Here is a 19,609-nt window from a genome sequence, read left to right on the forward strand (position 1 = left end):
CTGGAGGGAACGTCGGACAGGTGAGAGGTCGGAGAGGCGTGTCGTGAAGATGAACCCTGTATGATGACGTTTTGCTCTTTCTGAACTCTGAATAGACGTTGAGCTTGTCTGCGGGATGAAACCTGAGTTCGAAAAGATACGCCGGTGTGTATTGTGCACCAGAACACTAGGCAGCGTAGCCGGTTTAGGCAGGACGGACCGGTTATACTCCTTTTATGCAAAGTACACTGGGATAAGAAGGCAGCGGTGGAGAGGATCAGCAGACGAGGTAAGAGGACAAATACGTAAAGAAAATAAATCCGGGTGAAATAAATAGCGACGGAATAATGTGTAGCTATGAAAGATAAAACAGGAAGTATGAAATAAATTACTGAACAGTTTAAAAAAACAACAACAGCAGGATATTTTCACGTGCTCTACAGTACGTCTGGCTAACTTCACGTTAACTCAGCGTTCACGCACTAACAGAGCTGACTCTGTTGCAGGAAGTTAATGATTCGTTTTTATGACCTGCAGCCATGATACTGATCTGCATCGCGTCTGTTCTCGCCTGTTCAGCAGCAGGTAGGTACCGCAGGTACAGTATGTAGTTGTATTACAGTACTGATTAACAGATAGATACCCTCTGAAACCCTCAGAAAAGTCACCTCGAGTAAAGTCGTCTGTAATGGCATCTTGAAATTGTGCTCGTCTCTGTTTTCCACTCTATCAGAGTTCTCCGTAGTCACCCCCAACGCTTCAGTCTCGGCACCGTTGGGTTCTTCAGTCGTCCTGCCCTGTGGTCTCTCTCCATCTTTAAGTGCCAGAACTTTGGAAGTTCACTGGTACAAGAATGATGACATTAATAACCCGGTTCTGCTCTACCAAGACCAAAAAGTCCAGGAGAACATTAGAACGGAGTACAGGGACAGAGTGTCTCTGATCGGGGAACTGGACAAAGGGAATGTCTCTCTGAAACTGGACAACCTGACAACAGTCGACAGTGGAGAATATACGTGCTTTGTAAAGAGCCTCAGTTGGTATGATAAGCACAGTGTGAACCTGCTTGTAAAAGGTACGACAAAATCCAACAACATAGACCACTGCTAGCGACTAGCATGTACCTCTTTTAGCACTAACTGGTATTTAACTGCATGTTTCTCAACATTTCTTCTGACTGACTGAATAACAGATGCAGTAATGGTAAGGAAAAACGATAGACAAATGTGTGTGTGTATAGACGATCTTCTCAGATAGTATCTTGTGTAGGGTTTAGTGGTTAGCATGTTCTCCTCACGCCTCCAGGGTTGGGGGTTCGATTCCCTGTGTGTGTGGAGTTTGCATGTTCTCCCCGTGCTGCGGGGGTTTCCTCCGGGTACTCTGGTTTCCTCCCCCAGTCCAAAGACATGCATGGTGTACGCTGACTGGCGTGTCCAATGTGTCCGTAGTGTATGGATGTGTGTTATTGTGGCACACGATGGTTTGGTACCCTGTCCAGGGTGTACCCCGCCTCATACCCCATGCTCCCTGGGATAGACTCCAGGTTCCCCCCGACCCTGTAGGATAAGCAATATTCTTACATTTTATGGGTTCTTTATTCAACAAAACCGGTATGTTCACCACAGCACTAGGTTCTACACCCCTCCTCTCATATCATGAAGCTGGAGAAAAGGTGAACGTTACCTGTACATCAGGGGGATGGTCGCCCAAACCCACACTCACCTGGAGAGACAACGAAGGACGAGAACTCCCAAGCAGTCACGCTTACTACAGAACTGGTGTGTGATTCAGCTGAATTAAATCTTACTTGTATAGCACTTTTTAGAATAGACATGGTCACAAAGAACCTTTCCAGAAATCTGGATCTAGATCTGGATCAAGCCAGAGGTGACAGCGGGGAAAAAAAACTCCGTGAACTTTGAGGAATCAAAAGGGAACTGTCTTATGGGTAACACCAGATCTAGACTAAAAGGAAGAGCTAATCCAGGACAACATGCACGGATTTCTAAGTAATTTGGAACATGCATGCATAATGGACTGGCCTTTAGAGATTCAACAAAACAAGGACCCTGAAATGCAAGTCCAGTATTGTGATGGCTCGTGTTTGTGCGCTTTAAGTGTATATTACATTTGTAGGTAGTCAAGTAAGGTGATGATTACCATGGTCTTGAAATGAAAACCACATGACCACAAGAGATAGAGGCTAATCATACTGTTTCTAAACATGTTCCTCAGTGGTTAAAGGCTCTGGGTTACTGATCAGGTGGTCATGAGTTCAAGCCCCAGCACTGCCAAGCTACCACTGTTGGGGCCTTTGGCAAGGCCCTTAACCCTCAATTTCTCAGTTGTATGAATGAGATAAATGTAAGGTGCTCTGGATAAGGACGTCTGCTAAATGCCATAAATGTAATGTAACATTATAACTTGTGGTTTGAATGCAAACTCAACAGTTACCAAGCTTTCAAATGTCAGTGAAGAGAATTTCTTTTTTAGCTTTAGAGCTATAACTCACTCTACCTCTTCCATTACATATAAGATGGTCCAAAAACTGGTATTGTCATGCACTATACTAATGCATATCATCTCCATAATTATAATTATTCAATTTGACCTAATAGCAGCATATACAAGAAGAACAAAAGTGGTCTGAGCATAGAGCCCTGTGGCACACCATGCAGAATATCATATCCTTCAGAGATACAGTCATTAATTTTTCACTTCATATGCATGATGTCAATTTAATAAAGTTCCAGAGAGACCAGTCCAGTTTCTCAGACATTAAGATCCTGTTGAATTTGTTAGAAATTTCACCAACAAACATCAAGCCTGTAGATTACAGTGCGTGATGTGTTGATGCTAATTTCTTGTTCTTTCTCTTTCAGGCTCTGAAGGGTTGATGAACGTGAGCTCATGGCTGCTTATCTCTTTGTCTGACCTCGAGTGGATCTCCTGTACTGTGGGTTTAAACCAACAGGAAGTAAGAGAGAGCAGAGTTGTACCACACAAAGGTAAGTTATCGGTCACTGTACACTCAGAAATAAATGTAGTCGCTGGGGTGGTATCGTCAAACGAGCTTCTGAGCAGAAATCCAACGTCCTACCCACTAAGCTAAGCTACCACTCACTGCCCTATTCTTATCTTCTGGCAGGATTCTGGAGAGAAGCGTTCATCTCGACTCTAGTGCTTTCATTAATTGTCCTCATCGCCTTCACCGTTCTTCTGATTTTGTTCAGGAGAGGTATTAATGAAATATTTAACGTTTCCACTGATATGGAAATACAGACCTAATTGTGTCTGACATTAATACGTGATCATGGAGGGAATAAAAAACACATTTTGTTGTCTTGTCTTTAAACAGGTTTACTCTCGCACTGTTCGTCTCACAAAAACCCAAAAGCAGCAGGTAGTGTTTATTCTTCTCCACTGTATTCATGTAGACAAAAACGCATCGGAATAACGCGTCTCATCTCTGTTTTCTTCCATTTCTACCATGCAGCTGATTCTCCTGAATCCTCACCGGCAGAGACGGTTCCTCTTAACGCTGCGGGGAACTCTACTCAGAACACAACTCGAGGTAGCTTTGTTTGATCACTAAGCCACACCTCCATTTGCTTCAATTATAACACTTATAAGTAGACTCACTATAAAATAAATAAATAAAAAAAAGACGTACCTTTCTTATTATTGTTTTCTCATTCTGGTTTTTAAGATCATAAAGTTACTTCTATATTGAATTTCCACACACAAAAAAAAAAGTATGCCAATATTTTGTATAATTTATTCAGTTTGTAATAAAGATAATGCTCCATGTTGTGTGTCTCTTCACAGGGATCAGTGATCAGGGATCATATGTTCCTCCAGAACCTACTGAAGAACGGTCTGTGAAAGACAGATATAAAGGTACATCAACCCTCGGTCTCTTTCCTATGTTTGATCTCTGTTTACACGTCTCACGATGTAAATAAAATTTAAACGGATCTTTATTTAATCAACAGTGACCCTCACACTGAATCCATCAACAGCTCACAGATCTCTAAGAGTGTCCGGGGATCGGGAAAGAGTTCACTATAAAAAAACAAACGCTGATTGTAAATCTAAATTTCCTCACGTCGTGAGTAAAGAGGAGCTCGGCTCGGGGCACTACTACTGGGAAGTGATGATATCGGATAGAACATCATCTGCGAAGCCGAAGTCATCGTGGTGTGTAGGAGTGACTCAGAAACCCCACTCGGAGGACGTCCTCAGAGCTCTTTGTTATGAAGAAGGCACTGGGTTGTATCCTAATACTGCGGATTTCAGTAAAATAACCATCAGATGTACCATAACGAGATTAGGGCTGCATTTAAACTGTGAAATGAACTCTCTTTCCTTTTACAACGTAGATAAAACCCCTCATGGTCATCTCTACACCTTTAATAACATACCACACGCCACGTATTTTGCGCTGTTCAGTCCAGGAGTGAAAGATGTACATCCTCTCAGAATTATAAAATTGAAAGCTCAGAGTCAGCTAAAAAAGGAGCATTAAGGCCAGAGGTTTGTTTTCATGTTCAGCAGGTTGAACTTCCTGTATCTATAATAAATCTCAGGTTATGTAAATGACTGGCGCGCTGTAGTTCGCCAGTGCACAGTTTCAGTATGAAATCCCGTGAACTGTAGTTTACTCTGTATTTGCTAGTTATAACATTGTGCTTTTGATGTTTTTGTGTATTCTGTTTTATTAAATTCAGTTTATATATAAAACTCTCTCCTCTCATTTCACTATCTACGTCTCCGTCCACGCATAAAACGACGCTGGATGGAAACGCCACACGCGAATACAATCTCAAATTCGTATACGTGTTTTATGAGGTGGATACGGATTTTAATTCGACAAGACGTGCGCATAAACTACGATGGAAACACGTTTACAACCAATTCCTTGATGCACAGAAAAAGAACAATGTCATGTGACTTTTCCTCAACCGATCATGTGATCATGTGCCTAATTGGCTCAGAAGATTTAAAATGGCGGCGAGTGAGAGGTATCGTATGTTCAGATAGACGACTTCGTGCCAGTTTCCCAGTGAATGTGAGGATTTTTGTTTACAGATGGAAACCGTGCTTTATTCGCAAAAGTTTTATGAGATATTCCAATCTCTGAGTTGTTTAACCAGTACACTGTATAGTACACTGTATAGTACACTGTATAGTAGATTGTACAGTAGATTGTACAGTATACTGTGGAACTCCAAGAGAGCAGATGCTTTATGCTACAAAAGACCGACAATTGGAACATGCATGCATTTAGTTCTAGAATGAATAATGATGAAGATTTATAAGCTACTAGGACGGATAGATGGATAGATTCCTTCAGCGTTCTATCTGGAACCTTCAGCACAGTATTTTCCTATCTGAAACGCTTCCAAGTAAAACCAGTTTGGAAGCTGAACCCTGAATAATGCACTAAATCCTTATAAAACTCCAAGTTACCGGTCATTTTCTCCTTAAAACCTCGAACCTGTCAGGGGTTTAAATATAGGCTAAGCTGACTTGGTACGTTATTAAAAAAAACCTGAAGTTTAATGGTTCAATGAAACATTAAGAGTTCTTACTTATTCCTAACAACAAGAATTTATTTATTCACTAATTCACGTAGGGTTACTTACCCAGTCGCTCCAGGATTTTTCAAACTTACTGCAGATTTTCCACAGATTCGGGTGCAGACGTGTCATGTGACGTGCGTTCATCCGACGCCCTCTCCGATTCACGTGCGTCGAACATCCATCCATCTTCTACCGCTTGTGCTTTTCAGGGTACACTACGGACACGCCAATCAGCCTACCATGCATGTGTTTGGACTGGGGGAGGAAACCGGAGTACCCGGAGGAAACCCCCGCAGCACGGGGAGAACACGCAAACTCCACACACACAGGAACACGGTGCGAATCGAACCCCGACCCTGGAGGTGTGAGGCAAACGCACTAACTACTAAGTGACTGCGCCAATTCGAGTAGCTTTCCTCAAAAAAAAAATTAAAATAAAAAATAAAAGGCACAAAAAAGTCCACACGTTATATGGCAAATTTTGAAAAACGAAGCAGCAGCAAAAAAAATAATAAAATTAAATAAATCGTGTGCTTTTGGCCACAGCAGTCACAAAAAAATTATTTCTTTTTTTTTTTTTTTACATTTTTAAAAAAATTTATTAATTGCTTAGTTATTCACTCACTAAATAATGACTGAATTTACTTATGTACTTTTTTTATTATTATTACTTATTCACATCATCATCATCATCATCACCTCCTTCCATCATTTCTTCTTTACTCACGCACTAAATCTCTAAAAGAAGGCCCTGTATCAATTGAACAAACAAAAGCAAAATAAACTGCCGGAGATGCCGAATCTGGTCAGTTAAAATGTTTAATATACAACAACATCATCATCATCTTCATCTTCATCATCACCACAGCGGCCAGAATAGAAGAAAAATATACACATTATAAAAGCAAAAGTAAAGAATGATGGAGACGGTCGTCCCGTCACTTGCAGTATCGATCAGCTTTCATCTTGGCTCTCCTGCGAGAAACACACACACACACACACACACACACACACACACACACACACACACACACACACACACGATCCACAATTCAGGAGAATTTCCACGTATTACGTAAAAAGATCAATGAACATCTCTACTCATCGGTATTGTACATGTACAGAATAGATCTATATTATAGTCCATTAGGCATTAGATCCGTTATCAGTTCTGAGATACGCAACTAAACAGACCGAGGTCTGAGCTCTGTAAAATCCATCCCATAATTCTGTGAGAACGCTGGGGTTTCCATGGAAACACGGTGGAGGGATCATTTCATTCACTGGTGCAGAAGTAAAGGTTACTGACCTGTCGAGTAAAGCCTCGTGGAATTTGCCTTCAGTCCTGGATTTCTTCAGCGTGCCGCTGTCCTCCTCGTTCACCCGCAACTTCCTGTCCTGGAAGCTCTGAAACTTCTTCCTGTCGTCCATCAGCACAACAACGTCATTCATAAACCTGGAATGTACTCACTCACACCTGAGCAGAACTGGGGTGCTTGGGTAATATTAAAAATAATAATAATAATAATTATTATTATTATTATTTTTAATATTCTCATGCCAGGTAACATTTCTGACCTTTGTCCAAAGGGTGCACAAACTTTCGCACTCCACTTCCTTATTTCGCGCAGGTTACACAGAGCCATCATTCTGTTTCTTATTACAGTAAAACACACGCTCACACACACACAGCTGACACTCACACGTAGTTGACCTCGCAGCTCTTGACGTTTCCTCGGTCCTCGTCTGCGATGTCGTCGTCCTTCTTCACCTCTCTCTCTGCACACGAGCGAATCTGTACGATCCGAACAAATTCAGAATCTTTAACGTAGTAGCTACTACGCTTTCTACACCAACCTAGAATAATCTACACAGGCCACGCCCACAAACGACACAACTAACTTGTCGTTGCGAGCGTGAACACGGGGCGAGCTGCTGTAGGAAATGAAGAAATAATAATAATAATAATAATAATAATAATAACAACGGATGGATGAGTTACTGCTGGACCTTGATCATCTCCTCGTCACTGGCCGTTTTGTTTTTGGCCACGATGTCTCCGCTCTCGCTGTATGAAATAAAACAGCTGTTTGCTGCCAGCAGAGCCATTTTACCCTGCACAGAAATCACACACACACACACACACACACACACACACACACACACAAATGACAAAAAAAGTCACGTTTTTTCAGTTATTTCATCAAAACTATTAGACACTTCTGTTAAAGAGCTGCAGTCTGATTGGCTGTGGTAAAAATGATTGACAGCTGCACTCACGTCCTGGAACACCGGCTCCCACTGCTCCCTCGAGCCGATAGCGTCCGAGCGTCCGATCACGACGCCGTCCGAGTTTATCCCCAAATATTTACCGTAACCAGACTTCAGAGCGATTCTACACAACGGAGAGGAGAGAAAAATACTGAGGAAATATCACCCGATACTTTTAATAAAATAAACACAGTCCTATAAAAATAAAATATATAATAATAATAATAATAATAATAATAAAAGAGACAGAGTTCAAACAATTCATCCAACAAACTAAGGATAAAAATAATATAAACAACATTGTTCAATAAAAAAAATGTAATCATTAATGATAAAAAACCCCACTAAGACACACACGGGTTCAAGAAAATAAATATTTAAATAACTCTGAATAAATTATCTGATAAACAGATTATATAATATATATTCAGATTATCAATAAAATACATTATTATTAATATTCAGCTTTCCACTGCGCGCGCACACACACACACACACACACACATACACACACAGAAAAGCTCTGAAAGAAAAATAAAGACATATCGTTAGAGAGTGATGAAGGTTATTCGGTCGTACCGCGAGTCTGAGAGTTTGATGGCGGTGAACTGTTCCGGTGGATCAGGACCTTCATCATCTGCAGATCACAAATCAAAATCACATAAAAGATTACAGACTCTGAAATATAAACAGTTCCGTGTACACGGATATAAACGTGTTATTCAGCGCTGATCCCCGTGTTATCGGTGCAGGTTTTATAAAGACATCACGCATGGTTATTAACACAGTAAACGTATCAGGATTCGCTCTGCACGTGGGGGGGGGGGGGGGGGGGGGGGGGGGGGGGGGGGGGCAAACACCCCCACATCATTACTCACTATTAACCAAATCACTTTGGGGGAAACGTGCTGTAACTCCAGTGTACGCTCATCAGAGACCGCTTAATCGTAAATCAGCCTCTTTAGCGCTAGTTGATGAAGCACTCGTCTGTCCTCCTCACCTCCTGTATGTGGAGCTCCGACGGTGAACAGGCCCGTGTCCAGCGCGTGCACGTACGACCTGCTGTGCATCTCAATCGCCACCGTGCCGCTGATCTCACCTAAATTACGCACCGTCCACCAGCCGCCTGACACACACACACACACACACACACACACACACAATAAAACTTGGTTATACAGACCATCGTTATCAGAAACATCACACGTGTGTGTGTGGTCAGTACTAAGTAACAAACTAACTAAATGAACAAATATTTAACATTCATGTTTATTAGATTGGATAAATCTAGATAATTATTATTATAAGTATTATATATATATATATAATTGTTGTTCTGCATAGAAATCAATACAGAATAAATATATAGAAAAACGCATGACAGATCATTTAAACAATGGACAAGTAATAAAAGTGTTTAAACCGCAATATAAAACTGAACACCACGGAATATTTATAATATTATTTTATTGTATCACTATGCTATTTGTTTATGATGATTATTTTCTTTTCTTTATGCAGAAGTCCTGGAGACATACCGACCACATCGGGTTTGTCCTCCTCATTATCGCGTTTTCTTTTCTTGTCCTTGTTCTTCTTCTTTTTGCTGAAAAAACGTAAAAAATAATAAAGAAATTAAACAGAGAGGAAAGGGGAACGGGCTCCGTCCCAAATCGCGTCTCATCAGCTACAAGGTCCACTAAGTATGACGTAAAAGGCACCGTATTTTAAACTCGACCTAGTGCACCTACACAGGGAGCACGACGCCATTTTGGATGCAGCCCGCACTAGTATTTTAACCGAAATGCTACAACTAACTGCGTACAGCTGCCTAAAACAATAACCCTACTCCAGACTTATAAACAAATAAACTCACCTTTTATCCTTCAGACCTTTCAACACGAGTTTAGTTGATTTGACGTTTGTATACGCAGCCATATTAGAGTAAAACCCGTGCTAACTACCTAGCAAGTTTCTCGGCTACACTTCTGATCAATGTACTTCCGGCTAAACAAACTCTACGGTGGCCGATATGGTACATAAAGGAATGTTTTTTGATCTCGCGTTTTCTTTTAAACGTATACTGCCGTTCAGCGTCAGGAGGACACAATGACACAAAAAAGTACAAAAATTAGGACAAAATCACTAATTAATTCAATAATGAATCATTTTTAGTGTTAAACTAAACATATTTATGTGTGTGTGTTACTTTAGAGGAAACGAATTGATCACACACACCTCATAAGCATAAGTATATAGAAAAAAGGTGCAGTTTGTAATTTGTAAGTATTCCATAAACTAAATGTAAAAAAAAAAACCCAAAACAAACATCATTAACAAACATAAATATATTTTTTAAATGTTTTTTTCGTCATTTTATTTTAATATGAATTACTGAACCTGGATAGTAAAAAATATATAGTTTTGTTGTTGTTTGTTTGTTTGTTTTCCTACAGTATTGTCATGTAATGAATGTGGATCGTTTCTTTGTTTTTGTGCTTCTTTTCATTTTTCCAACCCGGAGTTTAACTCCGCCCCTTTCCCCCAGCGACTCAAGACATATAAATTCTTTAATTCTCTCTCTCTCTCTCTCTCTCTCTCTCTCTCTCTTTCAAAAAAAACCAACTAATTCCTCTAAATAGGAAGTTAACATGTTATAGTGGAACTTTCTCCAAAGTGATGGAGCTGCTAATTTCTAACAGGAATTACGACAATATGGCACCAAACAAACAAACAAACAAAAAAAAATCACTAAACACATCACAAATATTTCAATAAAAAACATGTCTCAGGTTGGACTTTTCCCTTTTCCCCATTAACAGCATCATCTGCATCCACACCGGCCCTGATAAGCTTCTGCCGTAAATCACCACGGAAGTGAAACGAAGCGAGACAAACGCGCTCGCGAGCCGACCTTTAAAACGCTAACATCCTCTCCGAGTAGACACGCTTCAGCGGCGGCCATGAAAAGCTTTTATGCGTGTCAGCGCCTGTGACAGACGTGAGAGAGAGATAGCGAGAGAGTGATGGTGACAGGACAAATTCATCCTTCGGCACAATCTAGGTCATCGCTCCGCTAGAAAAAATGTAATACATCTTCATTTCGCCTGCTTCCGTCCCACTGTGAAAGGCTGTCTCGCTTGGTTTGTCGATGAGTTCGACACTCGCGCGGCTTAGAAGGTCACTCAGAATCGACTTTCAAAGAGTGACAAGAAGTGCGCGGACGGCGCACGGGTTTGTGTTCATTTTTATATGGGCAGAGGCGTGGCTGGGGGAGGGGTTTCGGGATGAAATGCTTATTCGTAGAACGTTTAACATAACAAACGTACGACACAAACGGATAGAAGTATGTACGTCTCACGTAACAACGACTCACGCCGTAATTACGCTATAAAGATGTACGACAAGGTCAACAAGGTCACCGTTACACGAAAAACTGCACGAGTTTACACTTTGAGGTTTCTCTAAAAGTGTTCTGTAACACTGATTCTTCTTCGTTACCACAGCGATCCTAGACGAACGTCGGAGATTTTAATCAGAAATTCGCCGTCGGCCATATTTGCTTGCAGAACAAACACAAGCTCACGTTTCTATGCAATCAGCTGTCATGCTAACAACAGCCAGCTAGCAAGCGATGTAGCTATGCTAGCTACTGTGTCTCGAATGTAGTCTACATTAAAAAATGGATTTGAGCACTTAGCTCATAGAGGATTGAACTATTGTAGCAAATTCCCTAGCTAGCTAGTTATGCTAGCAGAGTGTAAGCTCGCTAGAGTTTCTGCTGCAGTGGTGCGAAGTTATTACCACTCTCACACTGGGAGCTAAGTGCTCAAATTCATTTTTTTCCTTTCCTTCTAGACACTGTAAACAGTTAGCATAACTAGCTAGCTAACACCTTGCTAGTACAACTAGCTAGCTAGATATATTAACTCTACTGTGTCTACCGTGCACTTTTTGAGCACTTTGTGAGTGTGCTAATAACTTCATAACTATTCACTGGCTAGCTAACGCCCTGCTAGCACACACGCTAATATGCGGTTAGCTAGAGTTGTTGCTAACGAATTTCTACTGGGGAATTTTACACAATGGAGCCATTTTAAAAACAGATGTAGCCTGGAGCTAGGTGTAGGGAAATGTATTGAGGAACATGATGCTGATTTTAGGTGTGTGTGTGTGTGTGTGTGTGTGTGTTTTCCTCTGTATCTTCTTCGTTAAGAGCCTCAGCAGTCTGTTCGCTCCATTACCTCTGACTCCGAGAACTGAGCGAGAGACAGAGAAAGAAGAAAATAAATTGAATTTTATGAGCGTGATAAATGCTTTTTATTGCTTTCCTTGTTAGCCGCCATCGTTCAAGCGCCGGACGTGTGCGCTAGACACCTGCAGCCTAGCATGCATGCTAATTTGTGTGATTTATATGCTTATATTAGTGGGGTATACATTAATATCACCAGAGCTGTTAAGGAGTTTTGTTCAGGAAAGCAGCAGCGCAGCTTCATACCGTATTAACGGGACTCCTTCTAATACATCATCGTTTCTATAGTAACAAAGTATTAATGATAGATGTTAATTTCATGGAAGGAGTCTCCAGTGTCAGCGCTGTGTAACAGTGAAAAACAGTCAATAGACAAAGCTGTGTATTATTACAGGGTGTATAAGCGGGGGAACGTCACCGTGCGGAGGAGTGACGGCTGCTGATGCTGCGCCGCCGAGACTCGGGGGAAAAACCTCCAGGAGATCTCCACAGGGCCGGGATGAGTTACGCCAGCTCAATACCTGACAGCTCCGGAGTCGTTTCTCTTTTTTTTTTTTCCGAGAGGCCGCAGGTGTGGAGAGATAGCGCAGCTCCCCGAGGACGAGTTACAGGAGAAAATGTGGCGTGTGAGAAACGTGGATGAGGTTTACTGAGTGGAAACCTCCAGAGAGGAACGTCATGTTCCTGTGTCTGACAACGTGAGAGAGAGAGAGAGAGAGAGAGAGAGAGAGAGAGAGATTTAAGGAGTGAGAGATACAGAGAGAGAGATAAATGAGAGAAAGACAAAAAAGGAGAGATGGAGACTTACAGAGGGAGAGAAAGGGAGAGTAGTTAATAACTGGTCTGTAGTGAGAGAGGATGATGGACAGACAGATGAGAGCAAGGGATAAGTGATGTGAAGGATGAGTGGGAGGTGGGTGAAGGAGACGCAGCAGGGTAAATATTCTGCACTCGCGGCCACTGCATTCACTACTGAGCTGGAAGTGAGGGCAAGAGAGAGGGAGGGCGAGAGAGAGAGAGAGAGAAAGAGAGAGAGAGAGAGATAGAGAGGGAGAGAGACAAGGAAGGAGAGCGGGAGAGAGATAGAGAGGGAGAGAGAGAGAGGGAGAGAGAGAGAAAGAGGCGGAGAGAGAGAGGGAGCGAGAGAGAGAGAAGGGGAGAGATAGAGGAAAGTAGAGAGAGAGAGGGAGAGAGAGAGAATGAGGGAAGGAGCACGAGAGAGAGATGGAGAGGGAGAGAGGGAGACAGGGAGAGATAGAGAGGGATAGAGGGAGAGAGAGATGGAGAGAGATAGAGAAAGAAGGGGAGAGAGAGAGAGGGAGAGGGAGAGAGAGAGAGAGAGAGGAAGGTGAGTGATGGATAGAGAGGAGACTGGTTCTGTATGATTCAGGCTTCCTGCTGTTTCACTGTCAGTGATTCGCACCTCACTGTCCGCTGTCTGTCCCTCACACGCATCACTTCCTGCCTCACACTACACTTCAACTACCAAACCCTGGTGGGCGTGGCTTGAGTGGTATAGAATAATACGGAATCGTGAAATCGGTTTCATACGAACATCTTTTTTTATAAACAGTATTTCCTCTCAGAACACGTGCAGCAAAATTATTGGCACCCCAAAGGAATAGTTCAGTTAAAACGTGCCTATGTTCATTTCCCGTTTCCCCGGGATCAAAATAAACACATTTTAAATCTGTCTGTGAAAAGACATTCATACACTTAAGAGTCAGTGCTGCGGAGATAAAAAAAAATACCCGAGTAAATAAAAACACCACTGCTTCATTATCATAATATAAAATAATATTCTGAAAATGTAAAACAGTTTAAAAAGAGTATTTAAAAAAATACAAATAAATAATTTTTAAAATTTATTATTTATTTAAAACACTTTTTGTAATATTATGCAATATAATTTTTAAAAATTATATATAAATATATAAAGTTTCCAAAGTCAGAGAAAGTCTATAAATATATATATATATATATGATAAAAAAAGTATTAAACCAGGATTTAATAAATCCTGCACACAAAATGCTCTCACATTCACACGAACCGCTTTCGCGTTCACCCAAAATGCTCTTGCATTCGCACAAAATCCTTTCGCATTCGAATAAAGGGTGTTCGCGTTCCAATGATTTACCTCGGACTTTCAGACAAACGCTCTCACATTAGCAGAAATTGCTCTCACGTCATTACATTAAGTTTCTGAATAAAGGTTTGAGCTTCCCCACGTGTTTAACCTCAACCTGTCACTCATCGCCTTCTGACCGGCCTTCCGGAGGTCAAAATATCGTCACTGGCGAATCAGGAAGTCTGAAAGTAGCTCTAACGTTACGCGGGCGATTTTCCCCATGAAACATTCCACCAGACGTTTTAAAAGAAGAAGAAAATAAAAGGAAAAGGGATTTCCGACGTAAACTCCCCGAGGAAACCGTAAGTGCTTTTATCCGCTTTAAAAATATCCGAGCGCCGACCCGAGCTGACCCCTGACCCCCGTCTCCGCGGTGCGTTATGGCGTTTAACGCTGTCCTGTTTGTAAGTGCGACGCCGTAAAGTGATAGTGTGATACATCAAAAAGAGAATTGTTCACGGCGTTCCAGCTGCAGTGTCTGCCCCATCACAGCACCTTCACGCTTACACACATCTCAAAGCCTCCGTAATGCACGGCTCTGGCTATTAAAGCCTCCAGGAGCGGATGATACGCTGGAACGGGCGCTCTAATAGTGTGTGTTATTGCTGTTTACCCGACTGAGTGATGGCTTCTGCCAGGACGCTCACAAACACACACACACACACACACACACACCTTTGAATGGCTCCTCCTTTGTGAGAATTTCTGTTATGTCAACTAAGATTCTGACAGATTAATTGTTCACAACACACACACACACACACACACACACGATTATTTCTGTCTATCACCAGCCTATGTGTTATGAAAACTCAGAACAATCGAAACGTTTCTGCAGTAATTGTCACACACGCGTGGTGATAATTAGAAGGTTAAAGCCGGCCGCAGCGTCGCAGGAAACAGCTGCTTAAACACGCATGTAGAGGCTTCTGAGGTTAAACGGAGCAAAACCTGGCCTGTAATATGGAAAAATAGAAGTCTGTCATTCAGACTGACCACAAAATACCGTTTTAGAGCGCACTCTGTCTCCGGCGTACCGTTAAGGCCGTTATTCAGACGTTGCCTCTAACGCACGTAACCCAAAAAACCCCTCCAGAAACGTTTTCACGTTAAATACACAGGAAACGCACTCACGATTTCATAAAGTGTTTATCTGGTTCAGTCATTTCCTCACGTCGTATTCACGCAAAATGGCGTCCCATTCACAAAAAAACCCTTCTCACGTTCACACGGAAATAAAAAAAGAAAAGAAAACAAAGACACTTAGATCCATAGAACACGCTGCAGACAAAATGCTCTCGTTTCTGCACAGACGCATTCGCGTTCAACAACTTTCCTCTTACTTTCATACAAATGCTCTGACTTTCGCACAAAACGCTCTCTTTTTTCCCCCCCTCCACATTTATTGAGAATGCTCTGGCAATCCCACGACGCCCCTCACGTTCAGGACTTTACCTCTCGCTTTCACTTTCACACACCGTGCTCTGATTTTCAGCTTTTGTCTGTGTGTGTGAGAGAGAGAGAGAGAGAGAGCTGCTTATGTAAATGCGAGAGTATACTGTGTGAGAGATAATGTGTTGAAGGCAGATGAGAAAGCGCGAGAGGTCTCGTAGTTTGGTGTTTTTTTGGCATCTCGACATGCACGCAGCTTCCTACAGTAATCAAGACGCATTCATTCACCGGGATGTTTATCGTGACTTGCTTGCGAGAGCAAATTATTTGAATGCGAGAGGATCATGTTTTCCATGATTACACATTACAATGTGAGACCATTGTGTGTGTGTGTGTGTGTGGGTATTAAACGATTTAAACTACCGCATGTCTTATATAGAATCACACACACGCTTTCACTACAACTCTTACTGTACATCGAGTGTCTTGGATTCACAAAAAGCTGCCGAAAGTTTGATTGACAGCTCTGGAGTTCATGCCTCCTTTCGTTAACCATGGCAACCAGAGAGCTGAGTGTGGAGTGCATGAAATACCTGTGAAGTCAAGGGATGTATGAGCAAGCACCACCGACACACACACACACACACACACACACACACGCACAGAGTAGGAGTACCAAGCAGCTATAGAAAGCATTCGTGCAATTTACGCATCATTGCACTTCTTCCTGTCACTTTATTTTTCTTTAATAATTCCATTACAGGATGAACATGGTGTAATTTCCATCAGCGTTACTTATCACCCCATCTTATATTTAAACACACACACACACACACACACACACACACACACACACACACACACACACACACACACAGTCATATTCCCAGCCACCAAGGTGCAACGAATCCTCTGAAGGATCTAAACATGTCAGCTCTAATTACCCCACACTGCGTAATAATGGAAAGTTTCACAGTCTGCTGTTTAGGCTGCTCGTCTGCTTTGAGCTGCAGCTGTACGCTCGTCCACCAGGGGGCAGTGTGGAATAGCAGGACGGATTTCCAGCTTTCCCTCAAATCCCTCGCTTTGTTGTGATAAACTCAGCTGAGGGTCAAAATACAGCAGCCGAAATGCAGCGAGAAGTTCCGAAATCACCATCAGGGTCTATCTCCGTCCCTAATGAGGGCTTAATGTTCCCTTAACTAGCCGTGTTAGCATTCCGAACACACCTCGGGTTCTCAACGAGGACAAAAACATAGATTAATAATATGTTTGATAATAACAAGCTCGTTGCTGATGAAGAACTTTGGAAACTTTCTCAAGCTGTACGTTTTCATGCGATGAATTAGCGCTGTAAGCTGTAATTACCAGTTTATTAATAAAATTGTACGCATTTTCGCATGCGTAGCGACTAGTTAGCATCGATATGCTCGACACATGCTTTTCCCCGAGGCTAATTACGCTTACAGATAGCTTTAAGCGCATTTATTTATTTCTTAAAACCAACACAATTGGCTAGTTCTTAAAATCATGCTAGGAATGCTAGCCTGTTTATAACTGTATTGAAATTAGCATGGCAAGGCAAACGAATTGAGACGTTCATATAACCGACAAAATATCTTTAACGCTTCCTTCATCTATTAAACGTGCCGTTGCATGAGACTCAGAGCTACTCCAGATGTTTCTCAAACCGGCGAGCTGTAAATCGTTCCGAACCGCCCGAGCGACTGAACGTTACCGCCGCTAATCCAGATGAGACCGTGACCTCATTGTGAATCGCTGTGATTTTGTAGCCAAGATAATGCTAAGCTTGACTATACAGGATATCGATCCTGTTGTGAATCACTGATCTTGGTGCTAACGCTAACTTTTAAGACGCGATCATTAACTTGTCGAGTATCAGTTGTGATCTTTTTGGAATGCTAACGCTAACCGTGTAAACAGGTCTACGACCTACTTATGAGATGATGTAAGGCTGCTACTAATGCTAACCTGAACCATTCTACTCAAATGGCACTCTGACCTCATTTTTTCATGCTAATGCTTAACCTAACTATCTGGGATCTTGACTTCACTGTCAGTTGAGTTTCTAGCATGCTAACAGCAACCCTACCTGAGATTACACAAATTGTTGTGAAAGCTACGTGTTCAGAAATCGCCGTTTCTGATTTTACATGGTTCGCTAATGCTAATATGATGTCACTGCGTTATGGGTAAACACCTGGTAGTGTTCAACGCTGCAGGGAACCATATGCTAGCTACAGTTAATGCTAGCTCTCTTAAATTTCTAGAAGGTTCCAGGACAATCAGGGTCTGCTCTAAACGATCTGTGCTGTTGTATAAAGTGTAAATAACGACGTAGACCAGATGTTAAGTGTGAATATTTGACCAAAACTGCAGCCAAATATATATACGTTCAGAAGAACTTCCTCCATAAGCTTAAGTCATCATCGCTTTCTGTTTGACTCAGATGATTTTGAGCAGCTTACAGTCACTCTTGCTTGGTTTTGCTGAAAATGCATTAAGACGGCAAAGAAAACTCTGGAAGACTTTGGTGGCTGAGAATATATGAAAGAGATTTGTAACATAAAATGACATAAATCCTCAGGAATGAAATCGCCAGAGGAAGACCGGATCAGAAAGAGGATTGCAGCAGAGGAAGTGGAGACGCTAGTTTGGAAGGGTACGATAGTAAAACTGTGATCTGTGTGTGGGTTAGCATGTTTCAAAAACGGAGATATTCGTTTTTTTATTCCGTTAGCTGGCGTACTTGGTCAGCTTCTGCACGATGAATTAAAACGAATCACTTAAAAGAAACTAAATTTGTCATCCATAACCTTGTTATGCAGGGAATTTCTTTCTCCCCACAACCAATCACGTTTTAAACCCCTCCCCCACATCCTGTTAGGTTTCATGTGCCCCTCCCACACATCCAGTCACATTTCAGCTGCCCCCCCACACACCCTGTTTGGTTTCGCCTGCCCCTCCCACACATCCAGTCACATTTCATCTGCCCCTCCCCCACACCCTGTTAGGTTTCATATGCCCCTCCCACACAATCAGTCCCATTTCACCTCGCATTCCTTCACATCTTATGTTTCATTTGTCCCCACCCCCCAGCTACTCATGTTTCACCTGCCCCTCCTCCACACCCTGTTATGATTCATTTGCCCCTCTCATACACCAAGTCACAATTCACTTGCCCCTCCCCCACATCCTGTTAGGTTTCACTTGCCCCTCCCACACATCCTGTTAGGTTTCACTTGCCCCTCCCACACACCCTGTTAGGTTTCACTTGCCCATCCCACACACCCTGTTACATTTCAATTGACCCTCCCCCACACCCTGATAGGTTTCACCTGCCCCCCCCCCCAGTTATGATTCATTTGCCCCTCCCACACACCCAGTCACCTTTGGTGAGGTAGGATGTAAGAATTGTTATTCTGTCAAATCTGCCCTCTATGGCTGACCAGCAGAAACTTACCCCTATTATGAAGCACAGTTATAATCAGAGTAAAGGTTGATTTTATGACAGCTAGTAAAGTTTTTTTTTTTTTTTTTTTTTTTAAATGACATTCACTTTCCTCTCCATCATTGTGTGTCTCTGTTTCTTTCCCAGAGGAGTGACATTATGTTGATGCAAACTTACAAACCCTCACTTGTTCATAATAGGCTGAAAAATTACAGCAAGAGAAGCAACACACTCACTGTGTGCCAAACAAACTGCAATTGACAGGGGGAAATGGCGGCTAATTAATATTAACACTGAGGCTGTCAGTCAAAAAAAGGGTAATTTCACAGTTTCTAAAGACCTATTTTAATGAGAATTCTAAATTTGTTCATGTAAAGCGTTGGATGGAAATGTTAATAAAACTAATAATATTGAAAAAAGATTTGCCTGAAAGTTGTCACATGGGGAAACTGAAGATGAGAACAGATTTAGGGGCAGGGGCAGGAATGAAGATGGGGTGTACTGTAGGAATGGAGCAGGGACGATGATG

At 42.0% G+C, this 19,609-nt stretch overlaps 2 protein-coding genes across 5 annotated transcripts in view; one reads left to right on the forward strand and one right to left on the reverse strand.

The window, feature by feature from the left end:
- The window catches only part of LOC108260776 (butyrophilin subfamily 1 member A1), a 4,865-nt gene extending 143 nt beyond the window's left edge, over positions 1 to 4,722 (forward strand). The window contains exons 1-10 of one of the 4 annotated variants that reach the window (XM_017461327.3): positions 1 to 268; positions 486 to 564; positions 713 to 1,054; positions 1,605 to 1,757; positions 2,862 to 2,987; positions 3,128 to 3,217; positions 3,338 to 3,382; positions 3,503 to 3,553; positions 3,808 to 3,879; positions 3,975 to 4,722. The exon at positions 1 to 268 is cut by the window's left edge and continues 140 nt beyond it. In XM_017461327.3, coding sequence (XP_017316816.1) covers positions 519 to 564; positions 713 to 1,054; positions 1,605 to 1,757; positions 2,862 to 2,987; positions 3,128 to 3,217; positions 3,338 to 3,382; positions 3,503 to 3,553; positions 3,808 to 3,879; positions 3,975 to 4,507 — 1,458 coding nt within the window. In that variant the 5' untranslated portion in view covers positions 1 to 268; positions 486 to 518 and the 3' untranslated portion in view covers positions 4,508 to 4,722. Of the gene's footprint in view, positions 269 to 485; positions 565 to 712; positions 1,055 to 1,604; positions 1,758 to 2,861; positions 2,988 to 3,127; positions 3,218 to 3,337; positions 3,383 to 3,475; positions 3,554 to 3,807; positions 3,880 to 3,974 lie in introns of all 4 variants that reach the window. The other 3 variants (XM_017461325.3, XM_017461324.3, XM_017461328.3) reach the window with 3 other exon arrangements.
- A 1,643-nt stretch (positions 4,723 to 6,365) lies between these two features.
- frg1 (FSHD region gene 1) lies at positions 6,366 to 9,833 on the reverse strand (the record flags this gene model as incomplete). The annotated part of the gene is given in 9 exon segments (NM_001201054.1): positions 6,366 to 6,539; positions 6,874 to 6,984; positions 7,268 to 7,359; positions 7,575 to 7,679; positions 7,845 to 7,959; positions 8,415 to 8,472; positions 8,836 to 8,961; positions 9,374 to 9,441; positions 9,712 to 9,833. Coding segments are annotated over 9 exon segments (774 nt in total). The 3' UTR covers positions 6,366 to 6,502.
- Positions 9,834 to 19,609: the final 9,776 nt, after the last annotated feature.

Source organism: Ictalurus punctatus, chromosome 29, assembly GCF_001660625.3.
Source record: "Ictalurus punctatus breed USDA103 chromosome 29, Coco_2.0, whole genome shotgun sequence".
Lineage (NCBI taxonomy): Eukaryota > Metazoa > Chordata > Actinopteri > Siluriformes > Ictaluridae > Ictalurus > Ictalurus punctatus.